Here is a 23,366-nt window from a genome sequence, read left to right as displayed (position 1 = left end):
TCATTGAAAAGACAACTTTATTATAAAAGATATGAAAATTAGAGTTAAACTTGTTTCTTGCACAATGTTAATCGCAGCAGTTATAAAAACCCACCAAGGTAAACAGTTTGAGAGCATTTCTATACCACAGAAGGGTTTGCTGCTTGCCATTACACATGGCAGAGACATGCTCAGGATCAGTGCAGGGAGGATGGGCAGAGACCCAGCGAAGAGCTCCTTGTTTACCCCATGTGCACACAACAGCACAGGGAAACACGACCCAAACTGCAGGATTTCAGCCTTGCTTTGCTGTTTTTGAGGCAGATGGTCCAGCTCCAAGCGATGATGGGATTTCTCTCTAAACATCAGAAGAGTTCAGTCACCTTGGACACTGTCTTGAAGCTCTCCTTAAAGAAAAGCCATTTAAAAGCCATTCATTCTGTCTATGCCAGGGTGTTTTAACTTTCAGCAAAGTTCCCAGAAAAGGTTTTTGCCAGTTTCCTCAGAAAGAGCTTTCTTACAGATTTCCTACCAAGAATTTAAAGTGGTGGCTGAGAGCTTAAGCTTCCATGCCAGGGGAATTCCCTCATGGAGGCTCCATGCAGGAACCTGAGCAGCCACTTGCCTCACACAGGAAGGACTGTGCACTTGGCTGCCCTCACTGAAGGTTCAGACTCAGGGAGGAAGAGGAAGAGTCACCACAGCCTGTGCCAAGGTACAGGATGTAAGACTTAAGCCATCCTCCAGGGCATGACAGACCCCCACTGGAGACCAGGATGGGCACAAGGGACAAGCACAGGTAAAATACCCTCAGGTCTCCTTGGCACAGGCCAAAAACACATTGCTCCAGTTGACATTTTGAATATGGCTCTTGAGGGTTTTTTTTTTAAGTAAGAGCATAAAGCCACCACAGGATATTGGTCCCTCATCTGTTTTTATACTACATTCTGCTTTGGGCACATGCAATTCAAATAGGTAAGGAATGTATTCAGTCAGCAAGATTCCTGGTCAGTATCTTGCTAGCTGAATGCTGTTTTCACCCTTTAAAGGCAAAATTAAAAGATACTAAAAATAATTAGTGTTCCAGCCAGCTCCAGGGAAAAAAAAAAATTACCATTGGCTACAAAGAGCTTATTTACTTTTTTCTTTTATGACAGCACCATCAAAAAAAGATACTATAGCAGAACAGAAACAAGACACAGGCTGTTCAGAAAGCAAACAGGAAGAGAAAATTCTTGTGTTCTCTTAGCAGCCATCTCTGTACAGAGACCAGATGATCAGCTTGCTACAGAACCACCCAAAAGTGAAGGAAAAAGTCTTCTTGTCTCAGACCAGTCCCCTTCCCGAGCCCCACAGTGCACATGTACAACAGTTAACTCAGTGCAGTTTCAATTCAAGTCACTCAGTTCAGCTTGCAAGGTTCAGTAACACTTCTTGGAAACCAGTGTGTCTGCAGCCACACGTTTTGTACCTGTATTAGGAGATGCTGAGCTCCTGCTGGAAGAACTCCTTGTATGTCCAGTCCTTATCCCTCCCCTCACAGCTGGACAGGCTGCCCACCCTTGGGAGCAAGTTGTGCACTGCCTCAGCAGACATTTCCACATGAAGGGAACAATCAGCAGGTTGCTTTCCAAGGCCTGGTTGATATTTCACATACCCAAAGAGCAAACTAGACCTCACAGGATCAATGCCTGTCCTTGACCGCAAGTACAGGATTCTGCAGCTGGACACAAGCAGGTTGCAGCAGGCAGAGTGTGCCACAGAGGAGTCACAAACAGCATGTAGTGTACTGGACAGGTAACTGCTCTGCCAAGCTGGGCAAGCAGCAATCTCTTATTCAGCAGGACAAATTAGCAGTGGTAAATCCTGCACCACTGGCTGGTTGCTGGTAATCATCTCACCATTCCCAAATTCTCCCTCTCCGTTCCCACCAGTTATTTGGCAAGTTACAGAAGCAGTGGAGTTCTCTCCCCAGCTGGCTGGTCTTTCTGGAAGAACTCTTTGATATGCAGCAGCTTGTTGTGGATCCTCTCTCTCAGGGGAGGGATATGATGGCTGGGGTCTAAGACATTGGTGCTTCTACGCTCCCTCTCCCTCTTCCAGGTGAGATAGGGATGTGGTGGGAAGGGCACCTCGCTCCTCTCCCGCCGGAGCTGCACAGTGACCCCGCTGAGGGCCAGCATTGCCCACACTGACAGGATGATGAAGTCTGCAAAAAGAGAAGCAGATTCCTGTAGCAAAGCAGAACATTCCTTGCTTTCCCAAGCACAAACACTGAACTAGTTTAGTGACAGAAAAGAATGAAGTATCATCCCCACATCCTCAGATGCCCAGAGTGATTCCATGCAGAAGCCAGGACACACAGGGAGTTGGAAGATTCTCTTTTCTGTATTAGGCCTTTGATTGCCCACTCTGCACACTCCTCAGCAAGCTGCCAGCCCAAGTCTGAGAAGCACCTTTCACAAGGGCCTTTGTCACAACCTGCAGGAAGGTTCCTGCCTTTGAGTTTACTCAGTTTTGCTAGGAGGACTAGAATTTCTCACGTGGATGTTAAATCTCACACTGTACTGTGTTCTCCTTCCATCCCCTTCCTGGCCCTCGCTCACTGTTTACAACAGAACCAAAGAGGCAATGATTTCTCCTTAAGGAGTGAATAAAGTCTCAGGAGGACTCACCATTCTTTTGAAAAGGCACATTGGTGTAAGCTCTGTTGAAGTAATTGTTGAGGACCCTTCTGAGCAGGTCTAAAGTAATGTAAGAAAGGCTTGTGTATACGTAACAAGCAATTGCCAGGACCACTGTGTAAGAGCCCACTATTCCAGAAGCCAGGATGTTCAACTAGATGGGGAGAAAAACCAAAGCTTTAGGAGACTGATGAACACTCTTTATTCCCCACCTCCCTAAGACAGTAGAATCACGGAATAGCCTGGATTGAAATGGATCTAAAAGCCTATCTAGTTTCAACCCCCTGTCCTGGGCAGGGACACCTTCCACTACCCTAGGTTGCTCCAAGCTCTGCCCAACCTGGCCTTGAACACTGCCTGGGATGGGGGAGCCACAGCTTCTCTGGACAACTATTTTGTAATTTTTTATCAGTTCTGTGATAAATCAGCTGCACACACCTATTATCCAGCCAAGCTGATAAGATAGCACAAATTTTGAGTGGATGCTGCGTGCAAAACTACAAGACATTCCTTGCTTCTGGACCATTCAGCACAAGTGGGGCTGAACAGGAACTGCCTGCAACTAGCCCTGTGCTGAGCTTCACAAAGCTGTGCTAAGTTTTCTGTACATATTCCATGGGACAACCTTTTGCATTAAGGAGTCTGACCTCCCCCCTTCTCCCTCCCTCCTTCTGAGGTAATAGCACAGTTACTTACAATTCTTGGGCAGCCAACAAAAAGCACTGGAATCATCAAGGCTACACAAATAAAGGTCACCCAGAACACCACATCATCACGAAAGACCCTGTAGTCTCCTGCCAAGACACCACATGTACCAATGAGGAAAACATTTCTTTTTTCACAAGTGTTTGGGGGTCAGCTTTTTCCCCCAAAATTCAGTACATACAGAAATACCTGGAGTACATTGTTGAAAAGCCCAACTTTAAAGCTCAAATCCTGACTGTTTAAGATGTATTGGAACAGTTACTCAAGAACAAAAACTGTCCTAGTCAAGCACAGGTTCTGGACTCTGTGCTGGAACAGCAGATCTTGTCCAAGGAACAAAGATTTTTGACAAGGTACACATTCCTCACCTGGTAAGAATGAAAAGTACCAGAGTACTGCTGCCAAGTAAAAAGCTATTTTGTTGCCTCTGTGGGTTTCTAAGCTAAAAATCTGCATCTGACTCCAGAGTATGGTGCAAATGTAGTCATCACAACACCACCAGGCAACAAATTCTTCTGGGCTTTAGGAAAATTAAATCACTCAAACCCTTCTTTGCTCCCCCTGCCTTCTAAGGCCTGTGGAATCACCAGAGGGGACAAGCTGACCCCCACCTGAGTCACTGCTCCACTTAAATGAAGACCAACCAGGGACTACATGGATTATCACAGAATCATGGCTTGAGTCAAACCAGATGACTGGAGGATGAAAAACTGTCCCACCAAGGGACCTTAAAAAGAAGTTTTGAGACTGAAAATTGCAATAAAGTATAGCTGATGCTCTAATGTCCCAGAGGGACTCCAGCTCAGCAGACTTACTGGCTTTTAAGCAATTTGTCTCAGGCCTTTATGCTTGAAGCCTTCAAATTAGACTGTAGATTTTCTACTACTTTGTTCAGGACAAAGAACAAGGGAACAAGCACATGCCTGGAGTAGAGCTGGTCTAACAGAGATGGCCCACAGTTAAAGTAGGAAGAGTCACCAAATTCTCTGCAAAACAGTTTCCTTTTCCCCAAGTAGTTTTAATACCAAAACAGCTGAAAGAAGCTTTCAGGTACATCTCTATTCCTCCCAGCACTGGAAAGTTAAACATGCCACTAAGATAAACCAGAGTGGCATTCACTCTTGAGCCATGCAGTGTACCTGCAGCACAGCAGGAACACAGCACTCACCAAGCAGAGGATTCCAGTGCTTACCTAGGGGAGTAAAGAAGAGCGTCGATGAGAAGAGAAATCCCAACACAAGTCCAATAACAAACATGCTGAGCAGGACAGAGCCAAATCTCCACCAGCTCACAACCAAGAGCAGGCCTCCAATAATCCCAGCCACTGCTGTCAAAATGAGACGCACTGAAAGAGAAGAGAAAATTCCAGCATTCTGGAAACTTCAGTTCCTGCACTAACATGTTCAGCAGCTTTATTTACATGCATGTTTGACTTTTTTCAGTGAGTTTGCATGAGGGTAACAAAGTATCAGAACTTGCTTCATGCACTTCACTTAGATGCCAGCCTGCAGCTGGGACTGTGCTGTTGAAAGAGTGGCAAGGGGGGCTGGAATGGAGGCCCTGGTACCATGTACATCAGTTCCCAGTTCAAGTGGCTACAGCAATTGCACATGTATCAAAAAAGGAATTCTGAGGTGGGACAGACAAAGAACTAATTCTGTCTAGTCTAACAGACCACCTACTTCCATTTTACAGACAAAACCTGCATTTGATCTGAAATAGAAGTCCATGCATTGTGGAAGTAGGAACAAAGTACGTTGCAAATTTCCAGAGTTTACAAACACCTCTTATCTTCCTTGGATAGATACTGAAATTAAATCCAGCTATAAATTCTGCATCATCTTCATGCTGGAACGAACACTTACTCTGTTGCATTTTCAGCTATTATGGCAATCAGAGCTCAATCACCCAGGCATCACCCTGCTATCATTCTTCTTGTGGCTGGCCAACAGCACAACTGAGATTGTACCTGAAGAGCTTTTGTCCTAACAGGAGTTTGGGAAGAGCACAGGATATCCTGGCACATCTACTCACCATCATAACTAAGGCCAGTTACCCTTGTAATGAATACAAAGAAGACAAATGCTGCAACAATGAAGCCCATGAAGAATAAGTCTAGGGAAGAAGGAAAAAGCATTTAGCAAGCTTCATACCAGGCCCACTTCAGTGGATCTTCAGACATTTCACATTACAATGGACAAGGAACACAGCAGCTCACAAAAGGTGAGACAGAACATCTTGTTCTCGACAGGGGTGTCCTCAAGCACTATAGATAGTCCAAAATTACATATTTATAGCTATGTTGCCCAGCATGCACCCTAGATCTAGGTTTCTATCCTTTGCATCCCAGAAACTTCCTGCTCTGAGCTTAAAGGCCCAGAGCCTATAAAAGAAAATAGCAGACCTTATTGCATCACTATGAAGTGAACCTTGGTAATAGCACCACCATTCTAAGTTACACAGAGTAACGTTTATTAAGTTCCAACCAGATTTATGAGATAAGATTAAATATTCAGTACCTGCTTTCCAGAATCTGTGGCCAAAAAAGCAGATGAAAAGACCAAGAACAGCAAAAGCAGTGAAGAATACTTTGGTAGAGAGTTTACCTACAAGAAGAAAGGTAGGTTTAGTAGAGCATTTCACCTAGTAGTCCCAACAAAGAGATTAAGGTAAGGTCAAGTTGCTGTCACAAACTTTAGTGACAACTTGAAAGCTGCCACTCTGTCTGATCTGCAATGCCTGAACTAACAGTTGACTTGGTAGGATCTTCAACAGAACAATTGAAATAGTCACAGACTGATTAAGAAATTATTTTCCAAGTGCTCTGAATTAGAGAGGTTTAGCCTAGGTAATTTTGTCTCACATTGTCATAGGACAACACTGAGTTTGACAAGTCACTTGTGTTCCAGTGTATAAGAAAATTATGAGAACAAATCTTACTTTATGAACCAAATTCTACCAATTACTCATGTCCCTTCTGCATTCATAATGGGAGTGGCACCTTTGCTGTTTCTGCTCAAATTCCATCATTATACAGCTTTGTACAAAGCAGCATGATTTGGTAGCCACTTCACTACTGCTGACATTATCTTCATTCTTATTTTAGATGACTGCCTCCTTTCAAAATATCTGCAGGCTACTGATTCCTGTTAGCACCAGCACAGTTAGAAAAATCTGGCTGGTGCCTAATCTAGTTTGTACTATATTAGCTCAGCTCCACATTCAGCATCTGCAGTCCTACAAATTATTTGAAATTATGTATCCAGTTGAAATGGACAAAGTTGGGGTGGCACTACAGAGTTACATTTGTAAGTCACGTATTAAACTCCCATTAAGTTTAGCCTTAAATTGCTCATGGTTCTCCTTCGTCTTACTTCATCATTCTAGATTTTCTCCTCAATCAACAAGACTTCACCGCATAAAGTAAAAAAACACTTTGTTTGTGTAAAACAAAGATCTCCTGCACACATTGAAAAAATAACCTTAAATCACATTCAGCAAGTTGGAGCACAACAAGCTGCAGAGGAGTTGGCAAGGTCAATTCCCAACTTACTGAGGGAAGAGCAGTTATCTACCAGGTCAGCAAAGCTGCAGGCATATGTATGCACAGGTATGTATGCAGCAGAAGTGTTCCAAAGAGGATCCCACACTATGACATTGTAGATCACACCTTGCCCAGGAAGTGAGGAGAAGTAGACATTGGTCTTGTCATCAGCTGTCAGTGTAAGCATCTGGAAAAGGAAGGATCTGTGTTCAAGGCTCACAGGATGGAACCCTTCCCTCCAGCACCACTGTGTTTTCTGACAGGGGAAGATTCTCCCACTCCCTGCCTGAGGGCACAGTTCAGGTTCCTTGCCAGCCTACTGGCCCAGGTCTGGCCCCTGAGGCAGGCAAGGCTGCCATTCCACTCCTCCTTATGTCTCCCCTCCACGAAGGTAAGCACAGGGGAAGAGAAAACAAGAGCAGCACTGTCCCAAGGCTGGCACCCAGCGCTGGGGCCCACCTTGATGCCGTTGGCTCTGATGCTCTGCACCGCGGACATTTTCCGCACGTGGCTCACGAGCCCCATCTCGGACAGGTCGTTCTCGGGCAGGAAGTACTGGTACACATCGTAGCGCAGCCGCCACCGCGAGCTCTGACCGCTGCCCGAGTCACAGGAGGGGGGGTCTGCTCCCCTGCAATGGAAAGCACATCAGACACGTGCCCAGCACGAGGCTCCAGACCCTAACACTAGATTTCAGCAGTTCCTGTCCACAGGGTTTGCCTCTACTCTTTAGAGGTGCACACCAGCAGCTAACTCAAAGCTGGACTGCATTTGTGAGTGCAGAACCACACAGAGCTACTCTGGCACAAGTGGCTGGTACCTGCCTTTGCACTTACAGAGGCTTCCTATTAACTGCCATAACAAGAATTCCAAGAGACCACAACAGCCAAAGGCCACAGCATTACTATTTGTCTCTCCATGCAGTTCTGAACAGTCTTCCCCACTCCCTGCCTATCACTTGTGACACCAGGCACCATTCAGGAAATAATGCCTTTTAACTTGAAGTCAAGTTAAACAAAACTCTGTGTCATTATCATGCTTTAGTGCTAGTAAAGAAATAAAACTGGCTGTAATACACTATTGCTCCTTAAACAAATTAAGCTGCTACAAGGAATGGAAAGATCCAGTATTTACTGACTGCTTAAATTTCTGAAGTTGCATAACCTCCCCCCACAAGATGTAACTCAACTTTTATCTCTCTAATGCAGTACCTCTTCTTCTCCTCCTCCTTTTCCCCATTTACATTTGTTGCAGCAAACAAGATTCCTGCCAGCAGCTGGCTGGTTCAGCTGTTCCAGCAGGGTCTTATTTTAGCCTTTTGACCAAACACAGGACAAAAAGTCTTGCTCAGTGCACTGAAGTTTTCCACACACCTGGTATATCCCAAGTTGGCAGGGGCAAACTTGATGTGTATATCAACCAATGTGTAGTCCAGGTAAATATTTGGATCCACTTCCAAGTCAAATTCTAGATTGCAGCCCCCAGGAATAGGATCTAGAACACAGAGAAGATAACTGCAGTTATGCACTTGCAGGCACAATTCACTTGCTGAGCATAGAAAAACATCAGGTTCTGGCCCTGCAGGCAGCAAAAGGGTTTCACTGCAGCCTGACAGGTCTCCACACATGGGTGACTCCAGTGACTGGAGTGTTGGAATGGAAACTCCTGCCAGGTCCTGCACATGGCTCAGGGCAATCCCAAGCACAAACACAGGCTGGGTAGGGAATGGATTGAGGGCAGCCCTGACGAGAACTCGGGGATGTTGGCTGACCAGAAACTTGACATGACCCAGCAACGTGTGCTCACAGCCCAGACAGACACCAACATCCTGCATGCAAAGAGCAGTGGGCAGCAGGGCAAGGGAGACAGGTTCTGCCCCTCTACTTTGCTCTGGCAAGACCCCACCCCAACACAAGAAGGATGTGGACCTGCTGGAGATGTCCATGGTCCTCCTTTGGGCTATGACCAGAGGGATGGAGCACCTCTCCTCTGAGCAAAGGCTCAGAGTATGGGTTGTTCAGCTGGGAAAAGACTCTGGAGAGACCTTTCCAACAGCCTTCTCATACCTGAAGGGAGCCTAAAAGAAAGATGGAGAGAGACTCTTGACAAGGCCCTGGAGTGATCTGACAAGGAGGAACGTCTTTGAGCTGAAGAAGGGTAGATTTTAATGAATATGAGGAAGAAATTGAGGTGGTGAGGCCCTGGCACAGGCTGCCCCATCCCTGGCAGTGTCCAAGGCCAGACTGGATGGGGCTCTGAGCAACCTGAGATAGAGGCAGGTGTCCATGCCCATGGCAGGGGGTGGAACTGGACATTCTTTATGGTCCCCTTCCAATCCAAACAGATTTGTGATTCCATGATCACATGCATAGCAGTTTTCTGTTCTAAGGCTTAAGTCATGGCAGGACCACAAAGTACATCCTATGCACAACTCACAACCCAGCAATGACAAAAAACTTTTTCAGCCCATTTCAAAAGAATTTCTGGTATCTCCATCAGATCTCTGCCATGTAAGAGTGAAAGATCAACACTCCATTCCCAGCTGACTTGCCTGAGCAGAGCTGTATGCCCTGAGCACGTACCTTTCTCCATGTAGGGAATGGAGATGGCAGTGCTGAGCACCTGGCCAGCACCCAGGGCACGCAGGTACCACGTACACACGGTCTGCTCAGGCCGCAGGATGGACACCAGCCCTCTGTCCACCCCCACTCCTGAGCTGTTCACCAACGGAGTCTGCACAGAAACAAACCATAGAAACAAACAGTTCTTCTTGAGAAGGTGTCTATCACTGTTTGATAACATTTCTGTATTTTGATAATATCACAGGAGGCTATTCCTGCCACAAACCCGACAGGCACACACATCAATGCCAGTTACAACAGACCAGGCTCTGCCCAAAATGCATTTGTGTTGGAATTGTCCAGCTCCACATGCAGAACCTTGCACTTGGCCTTGCTGAACTATACGAGGTCTGCATAAGCCCACCTCTCAATGTGTCAAGGTCCCTCTGGATGGCATCCCTAGCTGGTGAGAAAAGGGAGCTCTGACACCACACACTGCCTGGCTCAGTCTCAAAAACCCAAGTGATAAGTGTGGGACTACTAAAGAGCTGATAATCACAAGCAAGTTGCAGAGAAATTTAGCTAGTAGATCTGGCAATGGATTGACTAGTGAAAATGTAAAAGGCCTAGAATATCCCTCATAAAATGTTGTGAGGCGGGAGCAAGGAAGTATTTTGGGAACCAGCATACAGAAGCACCTTCCTACCTCCACCAGAACAGAGATGACTGCATGACAGCTGCCTTAACACCAGCAAGGCCATGCAATGTTTTTGGGGCCAGGCCAGTTACTGACCCAATCCCTGGCACCACCACCTCTTCCAAAACCAGTGCTCTTGAGCAAAGATCAGGCAGCAAGGACAGTATCCCAGTTTCACAGCTGGAACGACCAGTTGGACTGCAGCCACGTTTTCAGCATGGAAAGTGCCTTTGGCCAAGGCAGCCACAGTTACCCAAGGCAAGGCTGTAAGGAAGCACATTGGATCTGGCAGACTTCAAGGTCTGGCTCAAGTTCATATTTCTAGAGGCAGGCCAGCCCTAAAAGCAGTACAGCTGCATTTATGCATCACTGCCCTCGGCCTGGTAAGACCCATGAATGCAAAGAGGATTTAGACTGGCAGCAGAGGATTCTACCAAAGGAAAGCAAAGACTGAACAGTGTAACAGTAATGCCTCAGCCCTGTAATCCTGGCTGTTTCACATGTACAAGGATGGCTGAGCTGGCTGACTTGTCTTACAGGTCATTCATCTTCTAAGCTTCCCAGGATACTTCCTGGCACTCAATATATTCTGATTTCAAAGATGTTGGTGGAGAGAGGGCAACTAGACTGCAGCTGTCAGACCTCCATTTAACCACCTTCAGCTTGGTCAATGTTCTGTTCAAATACCAGTGAGAGCCTCCCAGCACCACAACAACAAAAATCAGTATTTTAGATTAGGCTCATTTTGTCCCATTATCACTGGGATGCAGGGTATAGCAGCAGGAATGCTTTTATTGCTGTTTAGAAGTAGCAGCGTTCACTGGAGCACTTGAAGAAATTTCTCCATATGTTACCAAAGGAGAATTAAATTCAGGACAAGGAGCTGGGACAGCAACACATCCTACCTGCAGTTCAACCCAAGCCATGGGAACAGCAGATAACTAAACATCCCAAAGTGATCATCTATGGGCACTTACACAGATCTGGTTTTGATATAACAAGCGGATAGACAATATCAGCTACAGTAAAGCCACATGACAAAAGCACCACTTCCACCAAATAAAGAGACTTGAAACATTTTCAAGCCAGTTCAGACATCCCTTTAGCATTCAGTCTTTCAAAACAGCAGCTATGACATGTAGGACAAGAAAGGATTTCTGAAGATACAGTAACACTGTCTAAAAGCCAAGCAGGTAAAAGACACTCATTATTTATACAACTTCAGTTCAATAGTCCTACACGTATCAGAGCCAAGTCTTTTGTTGAAAGGGAGGCTGCACTCAACAGAAGTGACACTCTTACCTTATCAAAGGATATCACCACATCACTCTGCTGGGCATGCACTTGAAAAATAACCACAGTCACATTGCTGGCGATGTTCCTGATTACAGCCTCCACTGGACTGGTCTGGTTAAGTAACACATTTCTGAATTTTCCCAAGGAGAGCTCAAGAAGACCTGCATTACACAAAAAAAAAAAAAAAAAAAAAAAAAAAAAAAGGAAGATACAGGGGTTTTTTAGGTCCAGAGGGAAGCCTGGAAGTTTCCAGTAGCCCAGTATTAGTCAGCTGGGAGCAGAGCAGGACGTTGCTTTGTGCTGCTCTCATCCTGTGAGCTGTACCAAGCTTTCAGAGACTGCTGCACACAGAGCTGTACCTGCAGATGCAGGCACAGCCAGGGTACCTGCCCTGCAGCCTGGCACTCACCTGAGCACAGGGACAGGGCTTCCTGCCAGGAGTTAGGATTTGATACACCTGAGCTCACCAGCCCAGCCAACCAACCAGCTACACTCCAGAAAGTCAGTAAGAGAAGATACTGAGGACTTTGGCAGATCTAGGCAGGTCTGTTTGTATCAGCCAGCCAACTTAAACAACATCCATCAGACTTTCCAGATTAACTCCTACAGACCATGAGAATTGAAGTCAAGTTCCAGAAGACAGAGTCAAATCTGTAGTTTACATACATTTACCCACTTTCAGCTATTCCATGTTTTTTACTGCTAAAGAGTTTTTAATCATTAGGACTGCTGCATCTCCATCTCTAATTTCTCCTAATTTTTCCCAGACATGGTCTGGACCACTTCTTAGAATGAGCATAACCCCATGATCCACTGTCATTTTGATTTAAAGAGAACCACATGACCTAGGATACAAGATCTTTGAGAATAAGCTTTGGCTTGCCATTCAGGTCCTGCAAGCAAGCCTGGCTTCTCCCTGGGTTCTGCAGAGACAGGGGATGCCAAGGGAGGAAAGCAAAGCAGCCACACAGAAGCCACAAGATGATCTTTGTTGGTGGCTGCAGCCAGACTGCACAATGCCTTCCAGGCTTTTCCCTGAATTCCTCTGCCTGCCTCTCTACCCAAACTAACCTAAAACTTACCAAGCCTGATCACACACACACACACACACTTCCTCAATGAAGCTGCCTCTGGTGGAAAGGGTTGGTGCTGCCAAGTTCCCTAACACAGTCACCAGCAGCACCATTCCAGGGACACTTGCTGGTGACACAGTGGGGCTCCCATTCACAAGGGAGGGGACAGTTTTCTTATCTGAAACTATACCCAGTACTCTTTAACTGCTCTCCTGTTACTTTTCTCTCACCTGCCAAGAACTGGCATCATTGGCCAGTTACTTTGCTTCTTGACATGCAGAGGGTAGCTCCCATCATCATGCCTCCTCTGCTGGCTACACAGTGAGGGAAGGAACTTCAGTCCTTACATGCCCACTCCCAAAATTCAATTAATACCAGTACTGCATAAAATAAATATATAATAATAAATAAATAAATATAATAAAACCTCAGCTAAAATATGGGGAGTCATAAACCACTTGTGAGGAAAGAAAGATTCTCTATTTTTCTGCTCCATCATCTGCAGTTCGTGTTCAGGTGGAAGTTCCTACACCAAATTTTCACACAGTAACTAATGTAAAATTAAAGCTACAAAAAAAAAAAAAATAACCCAAAGCCTTTCTGTATCCTTCAGTTTCTGATTCTTCAGAGTCCCTTGGGCAACATCCTCAGATCTTTCCTCACTAGCTCAAGTTCTACCAGAAATGCAAGTAGTGGTATGAATGCTAAAGAAAAGCATTCAGAAGGCAGACTATACATCTATACACTCAGAAATTTACAGTGAAAGCTTACAATGCAGGAAAAATATTTTTTCTTTGATCTTTAAAACCTTCAGCAGAGCTTCCTGAACCACAAGACATTCACATTTAAATGGTCTTTCAAGAAAAAAAGCTGAAACCATACACATTCTCTGTGTGATCTACATCAAGGGGAAAAAACTGCATTGCTCCGCCTTGTTTCTCACCTCCACTCCTTGCCCATACCCAGGGGCCTCTGCATAAATAAGGACAGATTCGTCAGCAAGACACAGCCACTACTTCAGTGATCATGAGACTCTAAATGTCAGAGGCACTCTCTCAAGTTTAATTAGCGTGGTGAATTAAGGTATGGTGTTCTATATTGCTTTACTGTTTGCATAACTGCTCCCAGAGCAGCACATGTGACACATGTTATCCCAAAGTCTGGACACAAGAGCAGAGGCTCGGGGTGAAGAACAAGAACATCTACACCCATCACGCAAGTTTTGTTCAGCTTGCTGTTCACAGGTCCTTGAACCACATTTCCAGCCAGGTCTGAAAGATGGCAAGCACTGCAGAGCAACAGAACCTTCTAACAAGTTTTTGGAAGAGCAATTGCTCACGGTCACAGACCACAGCACCCTTCCAGCCTTCATCTCTGTCATCTGAACAAGTCACTCCTGCTGCACTGAGACAGAAAGGGAAGATGCTGAGCAAGACTGATTAAATTATCAACTCACAGTTCACCAGGCCTATTGCTATCACCAGCTCTCTGGTTCTAATACAGAGAGCTCAGTCTTGTCCAACACCCTTATAAGAACAGAGACCTCCATGAGCACACAGTGAGACACAGCATGCAATCTTCTCCTTTGGACAAGCTCCATCTTCCTGGAGGTGGCCCACCAGACAGGTCTGCAGGACCAGCAGCACAGCTAACACCAGCTCACAAGTGAGAGAGTTGATCCAGCAAGGCAGCAACAGACAGGAGCAAAACCCAGGCATCCCAGCTTGTTTTATTGTTTCCAACAATGAACATCTGGGAACACTCTAAAGTGCCAGGCTACCCCCTCTTCCTTGCCAGGAAGAAATGTAACAGTCACTGAACATGAGTAATTTTGAGTTAGATACACAAGAGGAACCCACACTACTACAGAGCTTATCAACTGAACAGATGCTCAAAGGAAGTCAGCTGGGTTGCTGAAACTAAGCACTGAGCATGTATTAGTCCATACACAGCACCAGAACTGGAGCACAGACAATCCTGCACACAGAGCTGGTGAGCACAGCAGACAGCCCACTCTGTCACCCCACACTATCTCTTCTCTTACATGAAGGGCAGAACCGGCAAAAACAGCAAAGAAATAGAACCTCACAGAGCTCCTCTGAGATCAAAATGCCTTATTCCTAACTTTAAACAAGACAATCAACTCCAGAGCCTCTGCATTTGTTATCCCTTCCCTGTGACACAGTTTCCCCAACAGGCTACACCCAGCTTGAACCGTTTCCATTGTGCTGATTCAGTGCCAAGCTCTTGGCTCCTCTGATGCTCTGAGTAAACCACATTTCCAGCTCCAACAGCCAAGTGTCACTGCCCACCACCACAGAGCAGTTAACCACACAGGGCTCTTGATCACACCTAGCACAACTGAAGAAATGCCACTGCTGCCCACACAGAACACTCTTCAGCTACAGAGCCATGCTCAAACATTATACTTGCCTCAGAGAGGTCCTGTGCAGTCACAGAAGACACATTTCTACTGGGTGCCAAGCACCTTGCAGTGGATATGCAGAACAACCTGATGTAAGCAAGCTCAAGGAGCCAAGGAGAACTTTCCAGAGCAGGGAGTACAACAACAAGTAGTCACATGAAGACATTTAATGAAGATGAAGTGCAAGCTCAGACTGACAACCAGTTTGAGTAAGAAAAACATTAGCATACAGTTACTTAACAGAATAAAGCCTGGAGCCATATCCTATCAGACCTGTAAGGCCATGCAGACACAGATGATGGGAGAGTCTGGCTACAAGGTCTCTGTCTTCCCACACTACTGAACCCCCCAAAAAACACAGCACCTACCCCACTCCCAAAAGAAGCAGGAACATTTCTGAAAGCTTCTGAACTTTGATTGTGTGTGCACTGAGACTCATGCTTAGAACAGCTTGGTGCTTAAAGCAGATGACACCACACAATGTGGCTTGTCAGCATCTGCACCATTCCCATTCCAGAGAACTATTCTGTTCACCAGGCTAGAGGTCTTTACAGCCTGAAAAGTGAGGGAAGAGTTTTGTGTGAACTTATGATAAAGCATCGTCTTTGCACAGACTAAACAGCTGGCACAAACACATTTCATCCAGATAAGCTCCCTTTAAAAAGCACCACTCAGTCCTGATTACACTCTGAATCCACTTTAGCTTTTCCAACATTAAACAGCCTGGATTGGATGTAAAAAACACAGCCAGCTGAACTCCTCCTCAGGAAGACAGAGCTCTCTGGAAGACAACAAACAATGTATAAACAATACAATGTATAAAACACTTCTGCACAAAGACCAAGTTTGAGCAGCTACAGCCCATCAGAAGCCCAGAGAGGAAACACAGGCCAGCGTGAAAAGATTTTACTAATCAGCACTTTTAAAATGAAGCAGGACCTTCAAGGATCAGGAGTCAGCAGAGCCCATCCCTGCAAAGTGGGTGTTCACAACTGAAAAACTACAAGACAATTTCAAATCAGTGAACCATTAAGCAAATGGCCTTATTTAAAGGCCCTAATGATCAGCTAGACTCTGGTACACAAATTACACATCTTATTAGCTTTTCACTAGGGAAATACTTCCCCCCTCCACCCTCAATCACGCAAGGAAAAACAGCAACAGGGTACTTCAAGGCAAAGCAGTTTGCTTAGTCTCATAGTTGCTTTGCCTTTTTACATATTGCAAAAAAATTACCCAACACATGACCCATTTTCATCAAGTCCAGGAGACAAACTGCTTGTTCTTTCAGATAAACATTGAGGTCTAAGAACCCTGAGCCTTCATGCTCACACTTGCTTGCCACCATCAGGTGCCCAGCCAAAGCTTTTAGGTCCTGCAAGAAACAGGGAATACTTGGCTCTCCATTAGAATATTGAGCATGAGATTTGGGCAGAGAGAAGCCTTCCACACCTCCCAAATGCTGTTCTGCAGCCCTACAAAGTATCCCAAGAGTCTCCTTCAGGACAATTAAACTTCATTCATTCAAGGGCCAGGTTGGGTGGGGCATTGAGCAATTGGGAAAGTGTCCCCGCCCATGGCAGGGGGCTTGAAATGAGATAAGCTTGAGGTCCCAAACCTTGATTCTACAGTTAGAATCAAGTGTAAAAATACAGCAAAACTAAGAGAAGGAGGCTTATATCAGCCCTAATATGAAGGACTGCTTGCTTATCTCAGAATTATCTCTGAGAGGAAACTGTTTATTTTTTCCTTTATTTGAATAGATAAGAGTTTAACCAGAAAAAAAAAAAAAGTGACTGTAAATCTTCCCAAACCATACTTTTTATAGCACACTTAACTCTGGACTCCTATTTCAGTCACATGCAGGAACACAAGGAAATTACAAAAAAAACCCCCATGCCAAATAAAGTCAGATTACATCAGTACAGAAAAGTAACTTTAGGAATCAAGCTGCAAATTGCAGGTTTTGCTCCTTTCCCTAGTTTTATAGGGACAGTGGTTTTCAATCCACCATCCACTAGGGTGGTGGGAGCCTATGATCACCTGTACATGGTCGGGGGGAAAAAAAACCCAAGCAAACAAAATCAAACCTCGTTCCCTTTGTCATGTAAACTCATGTTCACAGGTAGCGAATGCCACCTTGTTTCTGTACGGGGAATGCACCCCTACACCAGCCGTACCGCACCCCCGCCCCGGCGCGGTTAAAATGATTCCGAATTAGCCACGAAGCAGTTAAAATTATGGCGTTCACAGCAATTAAGGTATAAACAAAACAAAACAAAACAAAAAAAAAAAAAAAAAAAAAAAAAAAAAAAAAAAGCGGATAGGGAGGGAAAGGGGAAAAATAAATAGGGTGGTTCTCCTTGTCCGCATGAAAGATTAAGATAACCATAAACGCACACAGCGCTTCTGGAGGCAGATTTGCTCCGCGCTCCTGCTCATCCCTCCGGACAGCGGCCAGCACCCAGCACCGGGGGCACCCCAGCAGCCTGTGCAGCCGCACCGGGGGCACCCCAGCAGCCTGTGCAGCCGCAGCAAGCCGCTCTCGCTGGACATTCCCCCGGGCACAGGCACAGCCCCGCAGTTCCCGGTACGAGCCGCGCTCCTCCGGCCGCTTAATGGCGGCCGCAGCCCCGCGCCCCCGCTGCGGCTCACACCGCCCTCACCTGAGGCTCCGCCACGGCGCAGGACCCCCAGGAGCAGCAGGAGCAGCGCGGGGACAGGCGAGACCCGCATGGCGCTGCGGAGGGAGCGGGAAGGGGGCTGAGGCCGGGGAAGGGCCGGGCAGCCGGGGCGGGGAGAGGAGAGGAGAGGAGGGGCGGGCGCTGCGGGCGGGCCGCAGGGGGGGCCGGCCCGGCAGCGCCGCTCCCGCCCCCTCGGGCACCTGCGGCCGGGAACGGCAGGGAGAGCGAGGAGCTGCTGAAAATGCACCGAGGGGTTTGCTTGAATCTTTTGGGAGACCCCACCTCCCAAACAGAGTCCACACCCAGCCGTGCCGTGGGGAAAACGCTTTGGGGGGATTAGTTTGTATCGTTGCTGCACCCACAGCATCAGTGACAAGGCTACAGAGTGGTAATTTACAAAGGCGTGTAGTGACGGGATAAGAGAAATGGCTTCAAACTGACAGAGATCAGGTTTAGATTGGATCCTAGAATAAATTCTTCCCTGTGAGGGTGGTAAGGCCCTGGCGCAAGGCAGCTGTGGCTGCCCCTGGATCCCTGGCAGTGTCCCAGGCCAGGCTGGATGGGGCTCTGAGCAGCCTGGGGTGGTGGAAGGTGTCCTTGCCCATGGCAGGGGGCTGGAAAGAGATGATCTCTAAGGACCTCCTGGGAAAAGGCTGGCATTGTACCCAGCTGTCAGAGAAAAGAAAGACAGGCACAAAGCGACTGGCACGAATGGTGTTTATTTTTCACCCCCTGGACTCAGAGGCCGAATGCTGGCTCTGATTTGGCTTGTTGGGAACACTACACTCTGGCTTTTCCCTGCTGAGATCGGGGCTGGATTGGAGCACCCGAGCGCTGCTGCGGCCTTCAGCTGGGATCAGAGTGACCGCTGCACAGCGCGGCAGAAACAGAATCACTTAGGTTGGAAAAGACCTCTGAGATAAAGTTCAAGCTGTGACTGAACACCGCCGTGCCAAGCAGACCGTGGCACCGAGCGCCAAGTCCATCTTTCCTCAAACACCCTCAGGGACAGTGACTCCAGCCCGTTCCAAGGCCGCGCTGGGAGCGGGATGTCCCTGGCGCTCCTCCCGGCCGGCAGGGGGCGCCCGCGCCCCGGGCCCCGCGCCTCAGGGGCGGCAGCGGCCATGGCGGACCGGCTGACACAGCTGCAGGACGCCGTCAACTCGGTGAGGCGGCCGCTGCCTCCGCTCTCCCGGGGCCGCAGGGCACGGCACGGGCTGTGCGGGGATGCGGGGATGCGGCCCCCCGGGCGGGAGAACGGGTGCGGGGTGCGCACCCTCCGCACGGCGGGGATGCTGGGCGGGCGGGGGTGAGCCGGCTGTAGCGGGGTGATTAACGCGGTGTTAATTGGTGGCGGCAGCTCGCGGACCAGTTCTGTAACGCCATCGGAGTGCTGCAGCAGTGCGGGCCCCCGGCCTCCTTCAGCAACATCCAGACGGCCATAAACAAGGATCAGCCCGTGAACCCCACGGAAGGTGAGTTCGGCTTCCTGCGTCTCCTCCTCGGGAATGCAGAATCCGGCCTGGGCAAATAATCCCCCCCTAGCTGGTGGAGTGATGGAGGTTAAGTCGTGAATGGGTGTCGGCTGCGTTTTCTGCATAACATTGTGACAGTGGAGTTGTGCTTGTTTCTGATAATTCTAGCAGTCCCCTGAGTGACTGATTGCCTGAGTTGTGCCGTGTTTTGTGCAGAGTATGCCCAGCTGTTCGCAGCTCTGATTGCTCGCACTGCCAAGGATATCGATGTTCTCATAGATTCCCTGCCCAGTGAAGAATCCACAGCGGCTTTGCAGGTAGGACTTTTCCTAATTCCAGTACCAGAACACTCCTGAAGGCAAAATTCCTCCTTTTTTTAAAAAACACATTTTTTCATCAGTAAGCCATGTCATCATTGAAAAATTATTTTAGTACAAACATTAATTTTTCATGAGGGAAGCCTGTGAGTACTTTGTAGGCTTAGTGAAAATACTGAACTCGCATCTAGTTCTAAATAAGATTATAATCAGTGACAATATTTTAGACTTAGTTTTCTGTTAAAATGTAAAAAAAGAAAAGGTTGTTTTATCACACCAGCACTATACTGGAAACTGCTCACCCTCTTTTTCAGATATTGACAGAACAGATGGAACAGTACGGATGCTTTGTGCATTGTTTTATTCTTTTTGCCCCCCCTTGGCTAATACTTCATATTGTCTCACATTTCATTTTATAGCTGCAGAACCAACACTACAGAAGTCTTTTGTTCTTTCACACTGTTTCTGGTTAAAGAGTTTGCAGGGTGTACTTTAAGTTCTTTAGCTCTGTCTTTTCAATAACAAGGAGTCTTCCTTTGAAACAGTCAGACTTGTTTTTTGTTTGTTTTTTTTTCTGTTATTTCACAGATTTGATCTATTAAAACCATAATTTTTTTTCTTTTTGACTCTTAACGGCTGGATTTACATCAAGTATTTTTTTTTAGTGCATAAAGGATGCAGATGCTGTTTCCCTGACAAACCTGATGATCACCTTTAAGATCACCTGAAAGTTTTAAACCTGCATTTATACTCTGTAACCATTAAAAAGTGTTTTACAGAAGATTGACACCAAATGGGCCGAAGGGAAATGACTTGGCAGTGGCTTCACGTTTGGTTTTAAACAGAGGAGGTTAAATTTGGGAACTTTGCTAGTCACAGTAATTGCTGAACATCCTAATTGGGCTCATTAACACTAGCATAATTTCCTGCATTTTTAACAGCTGAAGATAGAATTCCAGTTTCTTCCATGACTGAGCAGGGTCTGATCAAAGTGGCAGTGGTGTGAGCAAAGCAGGGTGCTCCAGAAGGAGGAGCTGGTTATCCAGTAGGGATATGCTTTCCTTAGAGGTGATACTGCCACAGTTTCTTGCTGTCTTTATGAAGAACTTCATGTCACAAAAATTTCTGATACTTTCTGTCCGGTGTGATTTAAAGATAAATTAGCTTGGATTCTGTCACTTGGATTCCAGTTAGGATTTTTATTTTCTGTTGCTTAATTTGGTGCAGGATTAAATATTCTGATAGACTTCAAAGAAATGGTGTTGAAGATGCTTGAAACTCTCTCAAATATGCACTATAGGTTTTGTTGAGAATATACTTGATAATATACTTGAGAATATACAAGATAATACTTGGTTTATAGAAATGTACTTAGTCTGATCTGCTTCTTTTTATACTAAAGTTGTCTTGGTGTATGTTTCAGATCTGAGTCTTCTCTTAAATGTTATAAGGAGCTGCTACACAAATTCTCAACACAATTTACCTGCCCCCTTTGAGTTCCCTTTTGGTGAAGTCGACAGTACAAATTCTGCTCTAAACTGTGAATTAGTTGCAGCCAACTATTAAACAAGAGAACCTTTCTCTTTTTGGGGAGCACCTGCTGTTCCCTCAGCATCCTTGAGTAATAAAGTCACTTTAGGGCACTGTTGAAGATCCTTGCTTTTCCCTGTTGCCTAGTATCAAAAGAGGAAACTCTTGCAACAGTGTTAAAATAGTAAAATAAAAAGCAGGCCTTTATTGGAAGCTTCCCAGTGTCCCAATGGTCATGGGCACACCCAGCATCAGATTACTACGATTTTATGAGTTTAAGAAATTAGCATACCTAATAAATATCATCCAATCATTAGACGAGTAGTTGGTTAGGTAGTTTTCGCTGTGTTCTTTTGCATTGGAGTCGTTCCAGGGGCTTCTTTGCCCCGTTTCTTGTGTGTTCTCAGATTCTGGTTGGAAAACAAAACATCCTGGTCAGGCTTTTTCTTCATAAGAATGGGACTAAACAGAATTCCAAGTATACATTAGGAGGGTTAGCTTATTTTTGTAAAGGGAAACGGTAGGAAAAACACTAGGACTATGTGATAGTAGCATGTAGAGCTACGAATGTGTGAAAAATACATCAAAAGCCAAAAGGCTTTGGGCATCATCCCGGTTTTGCTTTGAAGGCTGAGAGCCTGTACCGGCTGGAGGAGGAGAACCACGAGGCGGCGGCGCGGCTGGAGGAGGTGGTGTACCGCGGGGATGTGCTGCTCGAGAAGATCCAGAGCGCCCTGGCCGACATCGCCCAGTCGCAGCTGAAGACGCGCAGCGGCACCCACAGCCAGCCCCTGCCCGACTCGTAGCGCCAGGGGGCAGCGCGGCCCTGCCGAGAGCCTCGGGAGCGCCTCTGGATGCACCGGGAATGGATGGGCTGGCCCGGCGTCCCGCGGGGCTGGCCCGCTTCGGGAGCGGCGCCTTGGGCACAGCTCGGCTGCGGGTTTTGTGTGAGAAACGCTTCTACGAGGGCTCTGTTCAGGATCTGCGTGCGTTGATGTGTGTTTCCTTGACTTGAAATGAGCTTTCTGTTCACAAATACGACTTCAATCGAATTTGTTACATATTAGAAGCATTTGTATAAGTTAATCCCACTATGGTATGTTTTTTTGTAAATCTCAGGCACACATGAGTTGTCCAGACAGTGCTGTGAATGCAGTGATGATCATTTCTTTTAATTAACAGCACGGGTAATGTTGATTGGCTGGTTTACCATCCTTTGCAGGACGTGTGAGAGGATAAGTAAACTGATTTTACAGAGTGATTGTTCTTGTCATTAGCATTATATTTACAAAGAAATAAACCTACAGGGGTCTGATATTGACATTTATTATTGTTTGTAATTCACAAATGAGCCTTTGAGTACATTTTGCCACTGACACTTGCTCTTGCTTGTGCTATTTCTCTGCTTTTGCTGATATTGTGTATTCTCTTGGCAATTGGTGAGTGCCTCTGAAGCAGGCAGTGTTGAGGAAGCATTGGATGACTGGATAAAAATCAGCAGTGAGAAAACTAAAAATTGCTTATTACATAAAGTCGCATTTCAGTGTAAGCAGTGGCTGCCATATGAATGCTGTGGTCATAAGCAGCAAGATTCCTGTTGTCCCCAAGATGCTCTGCAGAGGTGTTTTTATCTTCATACACTTGCTCACAGAATGAGTTTTTGCTCTTTGTGGTAGGGCCACAGAAATACTAGTATCTCTTTTGATATTTAAAATAAAACCCCAACACCAAACCAGCAGCTAAGGTAGGGTTCAAAGCATGAACTTGGGGTTAAACTTGGTCATTTTCTGTTGTTTCGAGTTACAGCCTTGTTATTGCAGGAAGTTGTTTGTTGCCACATAACATCTGCTCATTTCCTGATCAAAGCCACTTGTTTCTATATATTGAATACACTGTCATTGACTTGAAAGTTACACATGTTGCTAATGCACCCAGACAAATCAGAACAATTTAAAAATGCCTTTAGCGTACTGATTCTTAAAGAATTAGATGCAGCCTCTCACTTGACTGCCCCAGTGAAAGAACAAGTGTAGCACAGCACAGTGTTTTGAGGATTAAAAAAGACAAAGGTATTCCTCAACACCTCTACCTCAAACAAATACTAAAACTGGAAGTACTTAATGAGATTGGTGCTTCATTGCTTAATAATATTTTATGAAACGTGCATATCTGTAACCATAAATTTAGTCTGCTGTTGTGAAACTCCTGTACTATCAGATTCTGCAGAAGGAAAAAAAGATTGGAGGATGAACAGGCTACAGTATAGCTCCAGGCCTGTGGCAGTTTATCAAGCCACATGTCCTTTATTTATTTTGCCCATGTCCTGGGGAGGATTGAGAGGCCAGATTTTCATTTGTAGTCAGTCCTGGGGCCTGTTTTTTGGTTTTTCCTTGATA

At 46.1% G+C, this 23,366-nt stretch overlaps 2 protein-coding genes across 2 annotated transcripts; one reads left to right on the top strand and one right to left on the bottom strand.

Annotated features, from left to right (window-relative positions):
• TM7SF3 (transmembrane 7 superfamily member 3) lies at positions 1-17,754 on the bottom strand. The gene is made up of 12 exons (XM_056515138.1): positions 17,631-17,754; positions 11,473-11,627; positions 9,495-9,645; positions 8,286-8,406; positions 7,372-7,543; positions 6,922-7,099; positions 5,888-5,974; positions 5,403-5,483; positions 4,561-4,713; positions 3,360-3,457; positions 2,655-2,817; positions 1-2,188 (listed from the first exon to the last, which is right to left on the bottom strand). Exons 1-12 carry the CDS (start codon positions 17,698-17,700, stop codon positions 1,926-1,928), a joined length of 1,692 nt encoding a protein of 563 aa, XP_056371113.1. The 5' UTR covers positions 17,701-17,754; the 3' UTR covers positions 1-1,925.
• Positions 17,755-18,395: 641 nt separating this feature from the next.
• Positions 18,396-22,285, top strand: MED21 (mediator complex subunit 21). Its single transcript, XM_056515132.1, has 4 exons — positions 18,396-18,814; positions 19,009-19,123; positions 19,340-19,440; positions 21,600-22,285. Exons 1-4 carry the CDS (start codon positions 18,698-18,700, stop codon positions 21,774-21,776), a joined length of 510 nt encoding a protein of 169 aa, XP_056371107.1. The 5' UTR covers positions 18,396-18,697; the 3' UTR covers positions 21,777-22,285.
• The last annotated feature ends 1,081 nt before the right edge of the window (positions 22,286-23,366 follow it).

The sequence above is a fragment of the Oenanthe melanoleuca genome, chromosome 1A (genome assembly GCF_029582105.1).
Source record: "Oenanthe melanoleuca isolate GR-GAL-2019-014 chromosome 1A, OMel1.0, whole genome shotgun sequence".
NCBI lineage: Eukaryota > Metazoa > Chordata > Aves > Passeriformes > Muscicapidae > Oenanthe > Oenanthe melanoleuca.
The sequence above is the reverse complement of the archived record's forward strand: the minus strand, read 5'-3'. Positions and strand labels throughout refer to the sequence as shown.

What these genes read in the sequence shown, in the direction of transcription:
- MED21 (XM_056515132.1), top strand. Translation starts at nt 18,698, where the DNA reads ATGTCCCTGGCGCTCCTCCCGGCCGGCAGGGGGCGCCCGCGCCCCGGG. An exon ending in TGCAGGACGCCGTCAACTCG is followed by an intron (nt 18,815 to 19,008) that starts GTGAGGCGGCCG and finishes TGGTGGCGGCAG; the next exon opens with CTCGCGGACCAGTTCTGTAA. An exon ending in AATCCACAGCGGCTTTGCAG is followed by an intron (nt 19,441 to 21,599) that starts GTAGGACTTTTC and finishes TTTGCTTTGAAG; the next exon opens with GCTGAGAGCCTGTACCGGCT.
- TM7SF3 (XM_056515138.1), bottom strand. Translation starts at nt 17,700, where the DNA reads ATGCGGGTCTCGCCTGTCCCCGCGCTGCTCCTGCTGCTCCTGGGGGTC. An exon ending in CATTCCCTACATGGAGAAAG is followed by an intron (nt 8,407 to 9,494) that starts GTACGTGCTCAG and finishes TCTGTGTTCTAG; the next exon opens with ATCCTATTCCTGGGGGCTGC. An exon ending in TGTGCCTTTTCAAAAGAATG is followed by an intron (nt 2,189 to 2,654) that starts GTGAGTCCTCCT and finishes CTCTTTTTGCAG; the next exon opens with ACTTCATCATCCTGTCAGTG.